At 41.8% G+C, this 18,417-nt stretch overlaps 1 protein-coding gene across 3 annotated transcripts in view; it reads left to right on the top strand.

Annotated features, from left to right (window-relative positions):
* Nucleotides 1–18,417, top strand: part of UBE4B (ubiquitination factor E4B) — a 95,274-nt gene that overhangs the window by 23,663 nt on the left and 53,194 nt on the right. For 2 of the 3 annotated variants that reach the window (XM_054579775.1, XM_054579777.1), the window contains 2 exons: nucleotides 1,479–1,665; nucleotides 12,182–12,317. In XM_054579775.1, the coding sequence (XP_054435750.1) occupies nucleotides 1,479–1,665; nucleotides 12,182–12,317 (323 nt within the window). Of the gene's footprint in view, nucleotides 1–1,478; nucleotides 1,666–12,181; nucleotides 12,318–17,102; nucleotides 17,177–18,417 lie in introns of those variants that run through there. The other variant, XM_054579776.1, reaches the window with a different exon arrangement.

The raw sequence follows: 18,417 nt of genomic DNA, 5'->3' as shown, positions 1-18,417 counted from the left end.
CAAACAGCTTCAGGCTTTTGTTTAAATTCTTTGAGGGCTGTATTTGCAGCAGGAACGTGGTGGGCAGGGGTGGCGGCGGGGGGGGGGGTGTTGGCGGGCGGGTGTATACTTCTGAACCTTGCGGCCAAGAATCAGGATGTTCTTGGTCGTCTAAACAACAAAGGAGCAGATTTCCTGCCATGTTAGAGTGACAGGTAGTCCCTTTGTTCAGATGAGGTCTGTCCCTGTTAACCCTGGTCATGATCTCAGCTGTCACCTTCCTCATTTGTAGTGGAAAGAGCATGAGCAGCCTGGTCGGTTTGCTGCTTTGATGCCTGGCCTGGGACAGCAGGTGGTCGGTGAGCACCGATTGGCTGTTTACAAATGTAATGACTCTCAGAATGTGGGGACACAGTTCTTTGATCCACTGGGATTTTGTGGTACATATTTGTAATTACTTCATAACTCTGGGATATCAGTATAAGGAAGAAGCTGTCAATTATATTTTTATTTTATTGCTCTTAAAAATGATAGTAAGCCCTGGCTGGTGTGGCCCAGTGGATTGACTGCCGGTCTGCAAACCAAAGCATTGCTGGTTCGATTCCCAGTCAGGGCACATGCCTGGATTGCAGGCCAGGTCCCCAGTGGGGGGGCGCATGAGAGGCAATCACATGTTGCTGTTTCTTTCCCACTCTTTCTCCCTCCTTTTGCCTCTGTCTAAAAATAAGTAAAATATTTTTAAAAAATGATAGCAAAACTTAATCTTTATTATAACTTTTGTTGTTTTCTGTCATTGTTTTAATGAATTAAATTGGATATTTATTTTTAATATCACCTATTTAAAATGGCCAAGTTAGGTAGTTTTATTGCAAACACCAACTTTAGTGTGTTTAAAAGTGTGTGCTGCCCTGACTGGTGTGGCTCAGCGGACTGAGTGCTGGCCTGCGAACCAAAGGGTTGCCGGTTCGGTTCCCAGTCAGAGCACATGCCTGTGTTGCGGGCCTTATCCCCAGTAGGAGGAGTGTGAAAAGACAGTCACACACTGAGGTGTCTCTCCCTCTCTCCCTCCCTTCCACTCTCTAAAAATAAAATCTTAAAAAAAAAATAAAAGTGTGGTGTGCTAATTGTAAATTCACATTATCAGATATGAAAGTATGATAAACAGAGATAAGATGATTAAGGCAATCGAGATGCAGTTTTTATTTGTGTGTGTGTGTGTGTGTGTGAGAGAGAATGTGTTTATTCTCCTTCCACATCTAATTTGAATTTTGACTTGGGGTAGAATTTAGGATTTAAAATTATTTTCAAGGTGCACTTTTTAAAAAGCAAAGTGGTAGCTTGCAAATATACTATTCACTGAGTATCGTCTCAAATGGGGATGTATTTCTGGAGGTGGATTGAGTTGTTCGGCTCTGGCATGGTTATTGATAACGTTACTGTTATTCTGAGGCAAACGGTGTTTCTGCTCTTCGCTCACAGTGTGCCCTTTCCGCCCGTAGATCCGACGGAGGCGCCTTGCTCGACTTGCTGGTGGACAGACCTCCCAGCCGACCACCCCGCTCACCTCTCCCCAGAGGGAGAGCCCTCCGGGGCCTCCCATCGCAGCTTCCGCCCCGGGCCCCTCCCAGAGTCTTGGTCTCAATGTCCACAACATGACCCCAGCTACCTCCCCAATCGGTGCATCAGGTAAGCCTTCTCTGCATATCTGGGGCGTGTTTGTAATTCTACGTGTAGATTTTTACTGAGCTTACAACTGTGACATTTCCGCAACAGGGTAAAATAAACTGGACAGCAATTTTTTAAAATCCTGCAAGCAGTAGTTTAAAATTTAAGATCATTACAGCATGTTTTGTTAAGGTCCACGAGGTCTGTCCGGAAGGTACCCAGCCATGTGATATGAAAAATAAAGACATTTATTGAAGAAGATACAAGATACAAGAAACATTGTACACAGGACACAGATACTTCAGTCCCTTTCAAAGTAGACACCTTGGGACCTCACACAGTTCTCCCAGTTGCCATCAGCTACCTTATTGTATTTTTCTGAATTTCATCAACAGTCTGAAATCCCTTCCCTTTCAAAGGTGATTTTAGTTTTGGGAAAAGCCAGAAGTCTCGGGGTGCCAAACCTGGGCTGTGGGGGGGCTGAGTCACCTGGGTGATTTGATGTTTTGCCAAAAAACTCTGCACGAGATGTGATGCATGAGCAGGCACGTTGTTGTGATGAAGCTGTCAGTCACCAGCTGCCCACAGCTGCGGCCTCCTGAATCATCTGAGTAGTTTCCGGGGAGGAATGTTCAAGTTTAATGCAGAATTTGATGCAGTTTCGTTGCTCTACTCACTCAGTCATTTTGAATGCGACGGCCACAGAGTACACTCACGGTGTCTACTCATGCCCACTGACTGGGACAGTAAAGTCATCATTGTTCACGCGTGTGCATTTCAGTCCACTCTCCTTGGCTGCCAGGTTACGTCGATATTGTGCAAACCATTCTCATTTTATTAACAAAGGCTGAGTTTTTCCGGATGCACCTCATAGTTATTTTAATAGTGATCTGTTAAAATCAATTGTTTTCCTTTCCATTACTTATCCTTTTGTCTAAAAAGGGTCTTCTCTTTGATGAGTTTGGTTGATGCTTTTATTTTAAGATAAAATGATCTGAAAATGAAAGATTGAAATAGTGGTCAAAGCAACAAACCTCTAATTACGGATTTCCTTCTTTCCTTCTACATTGACATAGGATTCTTTCTCTGAATTTTTAGGGTATGGAAGTTTACCTGGTATGATGTTTTAGGACTGTCTCAGTAACAATTATTTAACCACCATAAAGGTTTATTTCTTCATAATTAATGAGCTTATGGTTGATATCTAGGAGTATCTTTGTTGGGAAATGATATTCACACTGTATATTTGAAAATTCGGTCTTTTCTCTAAATGAACATTGCTATCAAACATAATTATTACCATTATAATGATTATTGGAAGTACGTAAGATTCTAATTATGAAAAAGCAGGTGCTAAGAGACTGTATTGATCACCACATCATCTAGAATTGATTGCACACGCAGTTTTCAGCTCTGCCGTCATTTAGTGCTCTCTCCTGCAGTCCCCCTTTGAATACCCTGTCTTCATCTAGGCAAACTTGTCAATTAGGAGTGTTCACGGAGTTTCTGTTGCTGTAACTCTTGTTAGACATCATTGTAGCTTCCTCCCCATGTAAATATAAATGCTTATGCATAATTCCATTAATCATAAGAGTGAGAGAAGTTCAGGCCAAAGCGCCTGGCAGCGATAAACTGCCTTTGCCTGAAGTGTCCCCTCTGTACGCCTTTCAGAAGCTGAGCTGGTCCTTGGTAGGGGAAGGGCTCAGGGTTCCAGCTGTGGTTTCACCTTTTGCGCGGGAGCAGTGCTGCCTGGCTCACCGTGGCCGGGCCTGCCTGAGCGCTGGGACTTGTCCGGGGAGACGTGGCAGGACGGGGAGTCTCTGTGCACTGGCAGAGGTCAGGCAGGAGACGCGGGGCGCGGTGTGCTCCTGGCGAGCCCCTCCGCACTCCTGGCTGCCGCTTGCCGTCCGTCTGGGACCACCAGCGATGATGTCAGCGTCTCCTTCATGCAGTGAAACAGCGAGAGAAAAACCTGGGCCGGGCGTCTGTCTCACATCAGCCACAGGGTCACAAACTCGGGGGACCCCTCATGGTGTAGCACTTACACCGTGTTTCCTGGGCTCCCCACCCACTCTGCGGATGGTCCCACAGCGCCCCCAGTCTCAGCCTCATTCTCCACGCACGCCCTCTGCCCATGGCCCGCCTGCTGTTCGCGGAGGAGGCGGATGTGGCAGAAGGGGCCCCCCGAAGCTCCTGTTGTTGCATCCCCTACCTGCCTGGATGTGTGGCCAGTTCTCATTACACGGGCGCTGTCCTGCCCTTGTCACAGGCCATGTCCTGGGCCCCGGCTCCTGTCACCTGCTCAGAGCTGTCGCCCCAGCTCTCCCATCTTTCCTGCTTCGTCAGGTTTCCCAGCACAAGTGGAAAACTTTTATTTTTTTAACAGCCATTATACATGCTGTTCCTTCTCCCTTCAGGGTCTCTGCCACAGCTGTTCCTCTTTTCCCTGGTGACACAAAAGCAGCCATAGACAGTATGTAGGTGAAGGAGCATGGCTGTGTTCCAATAAAACTTTATTTACAAAAACAGGTAGTGGGTCAGATGTGGCCCGTGGACCAGCCTGCTGGCCCCTGCTCTAGGTCCACCCCCTGCTCTGGACAGCCTCACCAGATTCCCCCCACCTCTCGCCACCTCAGCGGTCCTGCGCCCGCCCAGGTCAGGGCACCGGCCTCTCTTGCACTGGTCTCGCTGGGCCCACTCTGGCTTCACTGCAGTGTGTTCTCAGGGTAGAGCCAGTGTGTCCCACTAAAGCATAAGGGCAACACCATGTGAGGCAAGGCCAGTTGTTACAGCAGGCTCGTTAGGTTGCTCTCACACACCAGTGGAAAGACTTGGACAACTCTAAGCGGTTAGCTCTTGGCAGGGCACCTCTATGCTGTGAAACACTGATTAGGTTCTCCCACAGTCACCATTATTAATAATCACAAACAGGTAGATATTATTAGCCATGTTCTTGGCAGGTTGGATCAACAAATTTGCATGAACTTATTAAATAAACAAGTATAAACAGAACAAAACAGAAAACAGACCCCTCACAAGGCAGGTCACGTCAGTTCCCTGTTCAGAGCCCTCCCCCCGGCTCCCTGCCCCACCCAGAACGGAAGTCAGAGTCCTCGCGGTGGCCTGGGCCGCGTGCGAGCTGACCCTGCTGCAGCTCCAGCCTCCTCTCACTGCCCTTCTTACTCCGTCTGCTCCAGCCATACTGGCTTCCCTGCTCTTCTGGAACATTCCAAGCATGCTCCCTACTTAGGGCCTTCATATTTTCTGTTTATGTTCCTGGAATGCTCATGCCCTAAAATCCACAAGGCTTCCTTGCTTAACTCTTCAGATGTAGGTTGCTCTCTCAGTAACGCCTTCCCTGGCTGCTCTCTCTGAAAGCTCAGCCTGTGTCTGACGTGGCTGCCTTTCCTTGAGCTCTTAACTGCCGGCTGATGTAGCACATGTATTACCTGGATGTCCTGGTGTCCCTGCCTCCCCTGCTAGAATGTACACTCCACGGGGCAGGGAACAGAGTCCACTCCATTCTCTGCTCTATCCCCCGCGCCGTTAACACTGCCTGGCACATGATGGGCACTGAATAAAGATCTGTTGAATTAATCAGTCCCAAGAGAAAATGACCAAAACTACATAAGCACGTGTAGCTTAAAGAAAAGAAATCTCAAAAGGATATTAGGCCCTGGCTGGCTAGCTCAATTAGAGCATCATCCCAATACACCAGGGATGTGGGTTCAATCCCTGGTCAGGGCACATGCAAGAATCAACCAGTGAGTGAATGCATAAACAAATAGAACAACAAATTGATGTTTCTCTCTCTAAAATCAATACAAAGTTTTTTAAAAAAAGAAAAGAGTTAAGTCTTAAAAAAGAGAAGATATGAAAGCTTTTCATTAAAAAATGAGAAAGATTGCCACGAAGAAGATGGTGGCTTTTCCTCGGTCTCTGTGGCCCTCGATGGTGGGTGTAGGGCTGGTGGGTAGATTCATTACCCACTGAATGCGAAGGATAGATTTCTGTTCCAGGATCAAGAAGCGCTTTCTAACCAGAGACGAGGAGGGGCGGGCTGCTGCCCGTGCTAAGGGGCCCTTCGTCCAGGAGTGATGGGGCCGTCCCCGCAGTTGCTAAGTTGACAGGCTTTCAGATGCACGGAACTAAAACAAGGGCTGGAAAGCTGTACTGAGTCCTGCAGGCTGCCTCTCCCCTCTGCAGTCCCCGCTTTCAGCAGAGCCCTCGGCCTCTCGAAATGTTTTTACATGCATATAATAAAACATGCAGGATTAGCAAGGAAACCAATTATACAGAACTACGGGGATGGACAAAAGAAGGCTTACAGTTCGTATGGAAAATAATGCAATAATTAATAATAAAACAAGAATAAACTGTTTCATGTACTCACAACTGTAAATCTACTTTTGCTCCATGCTGTATAGTTATCAAAATATTTTTAAAGGCTGTGATATAATTTATGTGCGTGTTTATTAAATGCTTTAAATAAAAGATCTGGCAGCTAATCAAATAGCTACTGTAATGTCGACCCCTGAGTTCTGTCTCCGTCTGTGGTAAATAGCCCGTGCTCTGGGGCAGAAAGGAGCAGCAGGGCCTGCTGGGAACAGGTAAGCAGCCAATGACATGCCTGCCTCTGGGCTAGTTCTGGGGCCGGGGTTATGCACACAGAGGCCATTTCCTCTGTCTGCTGGTCTTTAATGTGCTCAGTAATAATGTAGCCTAAATTCTTCTTTAATGTTGTGTTTGCCAAGGGTCTTTAACCTGCTTCCATTCATGTTTAGTGCCGTCTGTTTGACAGGCGCTGTGGTAGGAGCGAGGGATGCAGAGCGGGCAGCGCTTATGGGGGGCCTGCGGGGCCCCCTCCAGCAGGAGGAAGCGGGCTGGTGGGGACTCTCCGTGCCTGACGGCCGGGGTGCAAACTGTCACCGCCCCGGCTTGTGGTTGTGGCGGGTGATATGAGGGGAGAATTTTCACACAGATACTTATCTGGTTGAAAGTTTTGCCTTTAAGGAAAAACAGGATTATTACTTTTGAAAGCAGGTAATATCAATAGCCAATGAAATATCCCATTATGGCTGGTGGTTCATATCCCTCCAGATTTGCTTGATATGATTTATTATCTGTTTTACATTTTAGTTTATGTTGGTTGTTACCAGTGACCTGCTGAACACCATAAATTCACATAGCCTTCATTCGGTACATATTCATTTAAATCCTCCTCTGTGTTTATTAGATTCTGCTCTAAGCCACATTACTTGTAGTCTAGTAAGAGAAAACAAACAATTCTTTTTTTAAACCATAAAATCTCTCAGGTGGTGATAATTGTTGTGGAGAAAACTAAAGAATTACCTTGGAATCAGCACTGCTAGAGAAGGAAGGTATTGCTATTTAAAATAAGATATTAACTATAGGCCTCATTGAGAACGTGACTATTTTTTTTTTTTCTATTGTCACCCGAGGACATTTTTCCATTGCTTTTAGAGAGAGGAAGGGAAAGAGGAAGGGAGAGAGAGTAGCATCGATATGAGACAGAAACATCAATCGGTTGCCTCCCGTACACGCTCAGACCAGGGATCCAACCCACAACCCAGGAACCCAGGTATGTGCCCTGACTGGGAATCGAACCCGCAACCTTTCGTTGTACGTGATGACGCTCCAAGAACTGAGCCACCCGGCCAGGGCAAGACGATGCCATTTTAGCAGAAGCCTGAATGAAGCAAGGGAGCACACCAAATGGGTCCCTGCAGGTGGCCTCTCAGACAGCAGGGACAGCAGATGCCGAGGTCCTGGGCAGAGAGTGAGCTTAGCGGTGATTGATGCAAGGCCTGTAGGGGACCAGTCACCTTCAGCTTCCCCTCAGCTTCCTTCTCCAGTTTTGGTAGGAAACATCGTTCTCGCACAGTGGTGCATTTGTAGGAGTTTCGGCAAAATCAGAGTCATTCTTTTATGTAGTAAATTGTCCTTGGCTAAGAATGCTGTCAGAAATGACAGTAAAATTATAACCTTTGTCCTGCCAGTTGATTGCTAATTCTGTGTAAAATCCTTTTTCTTCTTCTTCAGAAAGAAGCCCTTTTGTTTCCACAGGTTGCAGAGGTCACTAACAGCATCCTTCCCAGAAGGGGCCACAACTCAGAATTTGGGAAGCCTCCCCAAATCTCAGTTGTATTCAGGGAATATTTATTAGATATGAAAGGATTGAGATGTGGTGACTGTTTTTAGGGAACTCAAAATCCGGTTATACACATACATTCTTTTTATGCTACAAGAGGTAGAGTAATGGATCAACAGGAATTACCCTCTGTGTGGTTACTTGAACTGATGGGTTTGGGATAAATGTCACTCAAGACTGGTAGAAGTCTGCCTCTGTTTCCTCTCTAGTCCCCCAACGTGCTGAAAATAGGATAGGCCAGGGCAAGCATTAACAAAGACTAAGTTGCTCTTCAAACCCTGGGCTTTGCCCTTGTTTCTTGTTTCATTCTCAGCTGACACGTATGGTACGTCTGCTCGGTTCATAAACACCTTCACGCTTGTTATTTCAGCAGAACCTCACAGTAGGCCTGTGCAGCAGGCTGCACAGATGCCAGTATTACCAGTTTATATGTGAAAAATATTAAGGAAAGTGACTTGTGCAAGGTCACATAGCTAGAAGTCATGGGATCAGGTTCCAGTCCTAGATGTTTTGTAAATTTAACATTTATTTCAGTTATCTCAGAAGTTATTGTATAGCTATTTTTCAGATTTATAGAAGAGTTACAAAGGCAATATAGTGATTTCCCATGTGTCCTTCACCCACTTTCCGCAAATCTTAATATCTGGTACATTTGTCAAAACCAAGAAGTTAACCTTGGTGTATTCCTGTTACACTAAACTAAACATGAGTCTCCTGCTCCCCTTTGGTCTGTGACATTTCTCAGTCTTTCTGTGTTTCTTATTGTCTTGAGAGTTTTGAAGAGTCCTTTGTAGAATATCCCTTAGTTTGGCTTTGTCTGGTGTTTTTCTTGTGATTGGGCTGGGGTTTGGCGGGACACACAGTGAAGCGCCTTTCCCTTCGTTTCCAGGGTACACACTGTCCACAGGACATCCCTGGTGGTGTCAGCCCTCACCGTGCGATTAAGCTGGTGTTCGCCAGGCCTTTCCACTGGGACGTTAGGGTTTCCCTTTTCTATGCTCAGTTCTTTCAGATCGAGTTCCTAGTTCCTCGACTCGAGCTGCGGCTTCGCATCCTGGAGGGGGAGCACCTACGTGCATTAGTTGGAATTCTTCTGTAAGGGACGTTTGTCCCCGTCCCCAGTTATTTATGTAATCCTTCCTTATGTCAGGATGAACCCATGCGTGTTTATTTTATACTTTGAGTTATAATCCAAATAACTATTATTTATTTTTTCATTATTTATTTTCCCCAATGATTCCAGCTTTGGCCCTGGGAGCGTTTTCAGGCCGACGCCTCTGTCTGGCTGACGTGCATGTGCTTTCATTCTTTCGAGTATATTTTTCTGGCCCCGTGAGAGAGTCCAGGCTCATCTTGCATTTCCCTGCAGGGCCCTAGAATCGGCCCTAGAATCGGCCCCTTCTCCAAGGTGCAGCCACGGTCTCCTGACTCCAGATACGTGATTCTTTGTACAGTCCCCCATTTTGACACTAAAAGGCGAGGAACATTCTGTCTCATAAACGTGAACATGGAAGCAGTTTCCTAATTGTTGTTGTTGGTTTTATTACTCCAATATTTTAGGTACTACTACTTTTCTTTACAGGTTTGAAATTTCATTTTATTTGTATTTATTCACAAGAACAAAGTGCTTTCTCCAGGTAATTAGCCGCTGGCCAAATATGTTAGTCTGTTAGGTTCATTATAAGTAGCATTGAGGGGTGAAGTCTGGTATTGGCCAAAGAAAATACAAGGATATTCTGTATTTTCCATGAATATTAACTTTTAGCTTAGTTCATTTTCAAGAGCTTTAGAATATTGATTATTAGTAGAATGAATGATTCCTTTTATAACAATATCTTAAGTTTTGTTTGTGTAATTTTTAGGGTGTATAAAACATAGCTTTGGTTTAAGTAGTTGTGATTGGGAAACTGTTTAGCAGTTTGGGGTAGAGAAAATAGCAGCATTTTCTTTAGCGTCAAGAGACCTGTGTTTTATCCTTTATTTCTAACTGGCAGAAGGTCTTAAGGTTCTTTGACTTTATAAATCTCACTATTGTCATCTGTAAAAGAAGAGACTTGGATAAAATCTTTAAAGTCACCCCTTGCCTCCTTTTTAAAACAGTGCGTGTGCATGCATGCGTGTGTGCACACGTGTAAAATACCGTGAGAGAGCTCGTGTTACAGCCTAACAATAGCCATTTGGTCTGGTTTATACCCGAAAGGGATATCATTCAGGAAGTATTTCAGTGCTAGGAGGAAAATCTTACAGAAATAAAATCCTTATTTTTAAAAAAATTCTGGCCTTCCCACACAGAATGTACAATGTACCTTTAACAGGCTCTTCTTAGTCATAACAGTTTGGAAAGCTGCCATCCTGAAAGTCATAATTCATATTTTATTAAGCAGACATGCTTTCTCCATTCTTTGTTGTGCATACCCTCACTTTTTAAATATTTGTTTTTAACTTGAGATGAAGAGATTTTACTCATCTTCTGAAAGAGGATGTGAGATTTGTCTGTTTTAATTGCTAAATGTGTGGTTTTCCGGACGTGAAGGGGGAGGGGTCTGTATTCCTCAGAGCCTGGCTTCCTGGCAGTGATTCCTCAAGTTCGGGGTGGGGGAGGGTGAGGACAAAAGCGCGAGCGTGTGGTTGGAGAACAAAGTGATATTTTGTACAAGTGCTTTGATTTGTTTTTCCTCATGATATTTAATCCATACTGATTCTAAATAAAGTCAGAGAGACCATCTGCTTTTTCAGGTTCAGAAAGGAGTGGGGTCACGTGGTTTGTAGAGATTGAGGGACACTGGTGTGCACACTTAATTCTGGGGAGAGTTGCCCCACTTGACCCAGAACGTGAGGATCACGTGGCGAGGTCAGGAAAAAGAGAATTCAGGTGATATCCTTGAAGTCTTAGAAAAATATTGCAAATACAGTGTATTAGACTATGTGGAACACTCTAGCACTATATTACTATAGGATTATTTTTACACGTAGAATTGCTATAGTATGCTATGTTAAAAATACAGTTTTTAAAACAACTTATTGTAATTAACAGTTTAATTTTAGAACTGATTTTACCAGGTAGACATTTGTAGGCTGCTTAATTGCTGTCCCATAAAATTTGTTGAGCTTTATTTGATTCATTTTCATTAAAAAATTGTGAGACCTTTCGTTGTGATAGGTAAACTAATATTCTTCTAAGGACATTATTGGTACTCTTACCTAACCCTTCAATAAATATTTATTGAAAACTCACTTTGCTTTGCAGTTCTTGAATTAATTTAAAGTTTTGTTGTCTTCCACAAGCTTCTTTCAGAATTCTCACTACGTTAGGCGTTTTCTGTGTTTCACTTGAGTCTACTGAGAAATACTGAAAAATTAGTTTCTTTTCCTTCATGAGTACTACAGAAGTTTTAATAAACCGGTACATGTTAACGGCTGCTGTCAGGAACGGATGAATGTTTTGTAATATTCTTCAACGAAGAGCCTGAAAGGGTGGTGAGGTCACTTTCTTGAAATGCTGCGATGGTTAGAATGTTACCCACGTGGTAGCTTCAGCTGCAACTGGTCACTCAGGTGGTTTTGTTTTTGTTTAAAAAGAAAATGTAAGTCTCATTTTCCTTTCAGCAACATAGGTATATATTTTTAAAAGCACTTGTAAATGTCTGGATGTTCATGCAGGTAAAGTAATTTTTTTAATTCTGTGAGAAACATGGTTGTAAAGACATTGATGAGAGCCCTGTGCCCGTGGCTGCGGGTCACTGTCCTGTGAGCTCGATGCGGACAAGGACAGTGTCAGGTCCTTTTATCTCCCCCGCCTCACGGATATGACATTCACTCAGTGAAAGGACTGATCTCTGTGACACAGCTTAGACGGGTCTGTTTGCATGTTTTCAACATTTTATTATGAAGTTTTTAACCATACAGCAGAGTTGAAAAAATTGTGCAAAGAGCACCTATATGTCTACCACCTATTCTACCAGTAACATTTTGGTATATTTGCTTTATCATACATCTCTGCATCTATTATGCATGTCTATATGTATTCATTAATGTCTCTTATTTTTGGTACATTTCAAGGATTTTTCTGGCCTGTTATAGAGACTGACATGTATTCCAGAATCATAGTTTAAATTGGCGAAAGAGAAAGTGATGAGGAAGCTCTGTTACTGACTTTGTATGACACATATTGATAAATTATGATTTCTTGCCAATGTTCCTATGATTTTACTGTTACTTTTGCATTCAGTGTAATCTTTTGCTAGAAGTCGTTCAGTTGCTGTCACGAAGGCGTGAATACCCATTGTGCATGTTCACCGCTGTCATTGCCAGCGCCTTCAGCGTTCTTTCCCATGAGACCCCATCTTTCGCATCTTTTCTGACCAGGAGTAGCCCATCGAAGCCAGAGCAGCGAAGGAGTCAGCTCTCTCAGCAGCTCGCCCTCCAATAGCCTTGAAACACAATCCCAGTCTCTCTCGCGTTCCCAGAGCATGGACATCGATGGTGTCTCTTGTGAGAAAAGGTAAAGTAAGCCGATTTTCCAGTAAACTGTTTGATTTATGGAAAGGGAGGGGTCTGTTCACGTCAGTCTCTCGTCCGTTAGCATCAGTGCAAGGTCAGGGGCCTGTGCCCGTCCATTGCAAATTACAGCTAAATTCCTTAAATTTGAAGGTCTTCGTATTATTCTGAAGTTGTTCTTTACACCTTTTTATGCTTCTGCTGTTGAAATGCCTTTTATGAAATAATGGTGTAGGTGGTAAAAAAAGGTTTTCAGTTTTTTTAGTGTCTTTATGAATACACAGTTGGCATCATCTGCTGGTCCCTAAATATTTCTTCAAAGCTTTACTGATCAATGAAAATTTAAAATGCAGAAGCACACAGACAAGTGAGCCAGATACACTAAGAGCTCCAGAAGGACCCAGGTGTCCTAGGGTAGAGCCTTCCTGTGCTGCAGTTGCTACAAACAGGTGACAGAACAGCTGAGGCGTTGATTTCTCTATTCCCTGGGCAAGCCAGACCCCGCCCCGAGACCCATCACCTCTGCCCATGTCAGTGGGCCAGACAGATACTACTTGGAACTGAGTTCCTGTTCTTGGTGGGGTTGGGGTGAGGAGCCAGATCAGAGATCACACCCATTAGGCAAGAATTCAGGAAGGACTACACTCTCAGGGAAAAGATACAAGTAGGAAAAAATTCACCCCACAGAGTAAAAACAATTGTGTTCTTACTACCATTGCTCTGAATGCACGTATTTTTTTAAAAAATCAAGTCAACTCTGATTTCGTTGCTAAAAGCTAACTTTCATATGGACTTAGCACACTATTGGTATAGTCTGAAAAACCCCAAGCTAAGAATTGTTATAGACAGTGAACCCAGGCATCTAGCAAAAGGAAACTTAAAACATCATGTCTTCAGAAAACTTCCTCAGAAAAATTTTCAAGAAATAATGAGCTCATGGTCAAAATTCACAAAACTCAGTAGAAAAAAGCCACCATGACTAACAGTCAGTAGAATGAGTAATGGCAGACTTATTTCACCTCAAGATTTTAGAGTTTTGGAATTATCAGATACAAAATATGAAATAGGTATATTTAAATAAATTTAAAATGAAATTGAAAACATAAGGGGCAAATGACTATAAAAACAAGCAAGCACATTTGAAAAAGAACCAAATACAATTTCTACAAATGAAAAGCTAATTTACATTGAAAGGAGTTAAACAGAGAATTAGACATAGCTGAAGAGAGAATTAACAGATGACATGATAGAGCTGAAGAAATTACCCAGATTACACCACAAAGTAAAAAAGAGATGAAAAACATGAAAGACAGAGCTAGAGAAGACACAGATTGAATATATATTTCATAGAAATATCAAAAGGAGAGAATAGAGAGACTTGGAGAGATTCTTTTCCCTTCTCCTTATGAACATTTTTTCCTCTACTGGTTTGGAAGCCATTATCAAAAAGATAAATGACTGAAATATAAAATAATATTGAATGTCAACTGTATTTGATAAAAAAAGGCTGAAAATTTTTCTAGAGTTGATGAATGATACGACTCTTCAGATTCAGGAAGCCCAGCAACTCACAAATAGATTAAACAAAAATAAATTCATATCTAGGCATCGATTAGTAAAATTGCAAAATACAAAACAAAGACCTTTAAAGCAGTCAGAGAGGAAAGAGGTTACCTGCAAGAGAACAGCAGTTAGATGTCTCAGGGATGGAAGCCAGAGGAGGGTGGGGTAGTAGCATTAAATGCTGGAGGAAACTGTTAGCTGGGAATTGTGTACCCGGATGGAACTAGCTTTTAAGAGCAAGGGTGAAATAAAGGCATTTAAAGATTAAAAAACAACCAGCCAAACAAACAAACACAACATCATAGCCTGCCACTAAAAGACCCCCAACTTTTAACAGATATTGTTGAGAAGGAAAATTATCTTGGGACTAATGTCTGAGATGCAAGAAGAAAGGATGAGTGAAACGAATAATAAACGTGGTAAAATCTAAACAGACATTGATGGTATAGAGCAATAATAACAGTGTAGAAAATAATATGGGGGTGGTTATAAAAATCAGATCAATCTAGCACACTGGACAGCCATGGCAGGTAAGCCAGAAGCCAGGGTCACCAAGCAAGCTCTGAGGTCCTTGAATGCTTGAGAAAGGGGTGAAGATACTGGCCAGTTTTTATATTTTGAGTCAAGAATTCTTGATGAAATTTCAAGGGGAGCCACTAAAGGAATGGAAATAGAGAAACCAGTAAAAGGAAAATACAGAACTGGGGTGAGGGGCAGGAGAGTGGAGGTATGTCAGTTTAAAGAAAGGGAAGGCAGAAACAAATTTTTAAGAAAGATAAATAGCACAAAATAAGATGTTAGAAAGAAATGAAAATATGTCAGTAATTAGAGTAAATCATAGTGAAAAGGTATAGGTTGGATTGAAAACAAAACAGAGCTCAGTTTTATCCTTGTTTTTAGAAGGAATACCTGAAATATTAGGTCAGGGAAAGGTTAAAAGTAAAAGAAAGGGAAAAGATAGACCAGACAAATCCTAAAGAAAAAGAAAATTGGGGGTAAGCGTATTAATGGATTAGACTTTAAGGCACAAAATAGTATTAGAAATAAGTGCTATATAACAATAAATGTTTAGTTTATCTGTAGGATATAACAGTTTCCAAAATATATGTACTTAGTAATATAACAGCAACATGTAATAAAGCAAGTATTGACAACTAGAAGAAACTGACACAGTCATAACAAAGATTTTTAACATGTCTCTTCCATTTATCAGATCAAAGAGAATAAATATCAGTGAGCATATGGACACATTAAATAATACAGCTAGCAGCATGATCTAGGTGAAAGATACAGAACTTGGCACTCTACAGTTGGAGAATTCATGCTTTTTTTTCCTCATATTACTCATCGACCAAAAATTTCAAGAGACAGAATCATACAGGTCATGTTTACTCACTAGTACATTAGGTTTGATAATTAATACAAGGGAAAAAAAAACTTAAAAAACTCTGAGACATTTAGAAATTTTAGAAACAAAGCATGCTTCTACATACAGCTCAAAGAAAAAATGGTAATGAAAGTTTGAAAATAACGTAGAACTGAACAGTAACAAATATTAATCATTATGATCTGCATGTGGCAACTGACGTGGTCTTCAGAAGAAAATATAAAACTATAATATACTAAAAAGCAAAAATGAATGCAGATAGATACTGGGAATGAAAACCCTTTTGCTGGAATGCTCTTCCCCCGGATATGTACAGGTGCTTGTGCCCATCTGGCATCCCTCAGCGGGGCTCGCCCCGTGTCAGGTGGAGAAAGCCCTGAACTTTTTCTTTAATTTTTCCATAGCACTTACTATATTATATGCTTTGCCTATTTATTATATTTATTGTTTATTATCTTTCCTATCTCTACCTAGAATGTAAGCTCCATGACATTGGTTTGGGGTTTTTTTTTGTCTTTTTTGTTCACTGACATCTCAGCCAGCCAGCACAAGACCTGTGTAGAATGGGCAGTCAGTAATGTTGGTCATTGAAAGGGAGAGGTCCATGAAAAATATAAATATGCAAATGCAAATAAATTTGAAAAGTTGAATGAAAATCAAATTCCTAGAAAAGCATAACTCGCCCAAAATTGACTCAAGAAGAGAGAACCTGAAAAATCGAAAACCATGAAATAAATTGAATTAGTATTTTAAAATTTTCCAATGAAACCAACTTTCTCATATGATTTTACAGGTAATTCCACGGTTCCAGTTTTACACAAAATTTTCCAGATAATTTTTTAAAAATAGGGAATACATACCAACTCAGTTTATGAGGTCAATATGAAATACAACCTTCATATCAAAACCAGGCAAGAGTAATGGGTCAGGGTGTCCAACCTTTTGGCGTCTGAGTGCCACCCTGGAAGAAGAATTGTCTTGGGCCACACATTAAAGACATTGCAACACGGAATCACAAAAATATCTCATAATCCTTTAAGTAAATTTACGATTTTGTGTTGGGCTGCATTCACAGCCGTCCTGGGCTGCATGCAGCCTGCGGGCTGCAGGTTGGGCACCACTGATAGATGAAGAAAATTAGTTATGTTGTCATCACACTCATGAACATATTTGCAAAAATCTTAAGATACTGACAGATCGAATCCTGCAACACATTGAAAAAACAGACAAAACACCTATAGGGCTAGATATCAGGACAGTGGTTACTGTGGGCTAGCACACTAGTAATTGGAAGGGTCATAAGAGGGGCTTTTGGGGTCTGATAATGTATTTCTTGATCTGGGTGCGAATTACATGAATATGTTTCCTTTGTGAAACTATTCTGCAAATACATGGTCATCTGTGCACATTTTTGTACTTTGATTAAAAGTTTAGTTAAAAATAATGTGATACATGATATAATATGATCAACCACTTTATCTAAGGAATTCTTTAACATTAGAAAATCTATAAATATTATTCACCATATCATAAAAGAGAAAAGCCATATAATCTTGATGGTTGCAAATTTTGCTAAAATTTCAATATCAGTTAATGATAAAAAATCTTAACAAATGGAACCAAAATGTGCAACCTTAAACTGACAGTACAGCAGAGACAGGGTTAACCAAAGATCCTGTATGCGCCCCTGCATTTCCAGTTTCCTTTGCAGTTAGGTTGGGGTCAAGGTGACTAGGTCTGCCCCGTAGACTGTTGAGTGGAAGTGGCATGCGTCACTTTGAGGCAAAGGCAGTTGAGCCGATGTTCCTCCTCCGTCCCTCTCTTCTCTTGCTCCAGTGACCTGGGAGGCTGTGTATTGCAGATGGCATAGATTAAAGATGGAGTAAGGATGCTTCACTCTCATCAGACTTTGCGTAAGCAAGAAATAAATCCTTATAGTGTTAAGCCTCTAAGATTTCAGAGTGTGTGTGTTACCACAGCATAGCCTGTCTTATTCTGACTAATATAAGGGACATCTGCCAAAAACTACAGCAACTCTCATATTCAGTGGTGAGAAATTTGCACTTCCTTTAGAATCAGGAGTAAGAACAAGGATGGCTGCTATTTCTGCCGCTGTTCCCTACCCCATGCGGTAAACAAGTAAGGAGTCGAGGGGGAGAAACAAAACACGTACTATTCAGCGATAAAATGATTACCTACCTAGTGTGCCCTTCTAAAAATAAACAAGTTGCTTAAAATAGGTCTATTTCTAAAAGTCAGTTAAATTACCATGAACTAACAACAAAAAATTTAGAACACTTAATTTTAAAAAGGTACCATTCACAATCTCATTTAAAAATTTATGGTACATAAGTATAAATTTAGCCAGAGAAGTGAAAGACTTATGGAGAAAATAATGAAGTTTATCCAAAAACGTTACAGAAAGCTGAGTCTTGGGGAGAGGCATGCTGGGCGGGCTCGGCGACATGTGACGCCACTTCTCTCCACTCTGACCTCTAGAGTCTGTGACACTCTAGTTGAAATCCCAGTAGAATTTTTAAGGGACCTGGCGAGCTGATTCTTCCTCATATGTGCAAAAGCAGAGGGCCAGGCATGGCCAAGGCTGTCCTGAGGAAGGAGACCCAGGTGGAGGCGTGACCTGTCAGGTGTCAGGATCTAGTGTGATGTTTAGTAAGACAGAGTGCCACTGGCTCGGGGGCAGAGACTGTCTCATGGAACAGAATGAGGGTCTAGAAATAGACTCACACGTAGATGAAGATTGGACATAAGGATATTAATGTGAAAATGATGGTCTTGTCCATAGGTGGTGCTGGGACAATTATTTATTCAATGTGGGGAATACAGTATGTGCTCAACAAGATTTCGTATTCAGGCTCTGAATGATTGTGTATCATTTAACATTGTATAGAAAATATGCTCCAATTATTTTTTGAAAGTGAGGCTAAGAAAATGACAACTTGGGAAAAATACTAAGATTATAACAAAATGTTTATATCTTAATACATGAAGAGCTTTTAAGATTAATAGAAAAAATGATGAACCTTTATAATTTTGCTTTCCTGACTGAGTTTGATTGGTATGTTAAAACTTCGTCAACCAGCAGTTAGGACATTGGGTGGATCTATAAAAGGTAAAAAGACTTATTTGTCTTTTA

Source organism: Pteronotus mesoamericanus, unplaced genomic scaffold, assembly GCF_021234165.1.
Source record: "Pteronotus mesoamericanus isolate MK-2021 breed Mesoamerican mustached bat unplaced genomic scaffold, CSHL_Meso_final contig_557, whole genome shotgun sequence".
In the NCBI taxonomy this organism is placed as follows: domain Eukaryota; kingdom Metazoa; phylum Chordata; class Mammalia; order Chiroptera; family Mormoopidae; genus Pteronotus; species Pteronotus mesoamericanus.
The sequence above is the reverse complement of the archived record's forward strand: the minus strand, read 5'-3'. Positions and strand labels throughout refer to the sequence as shown.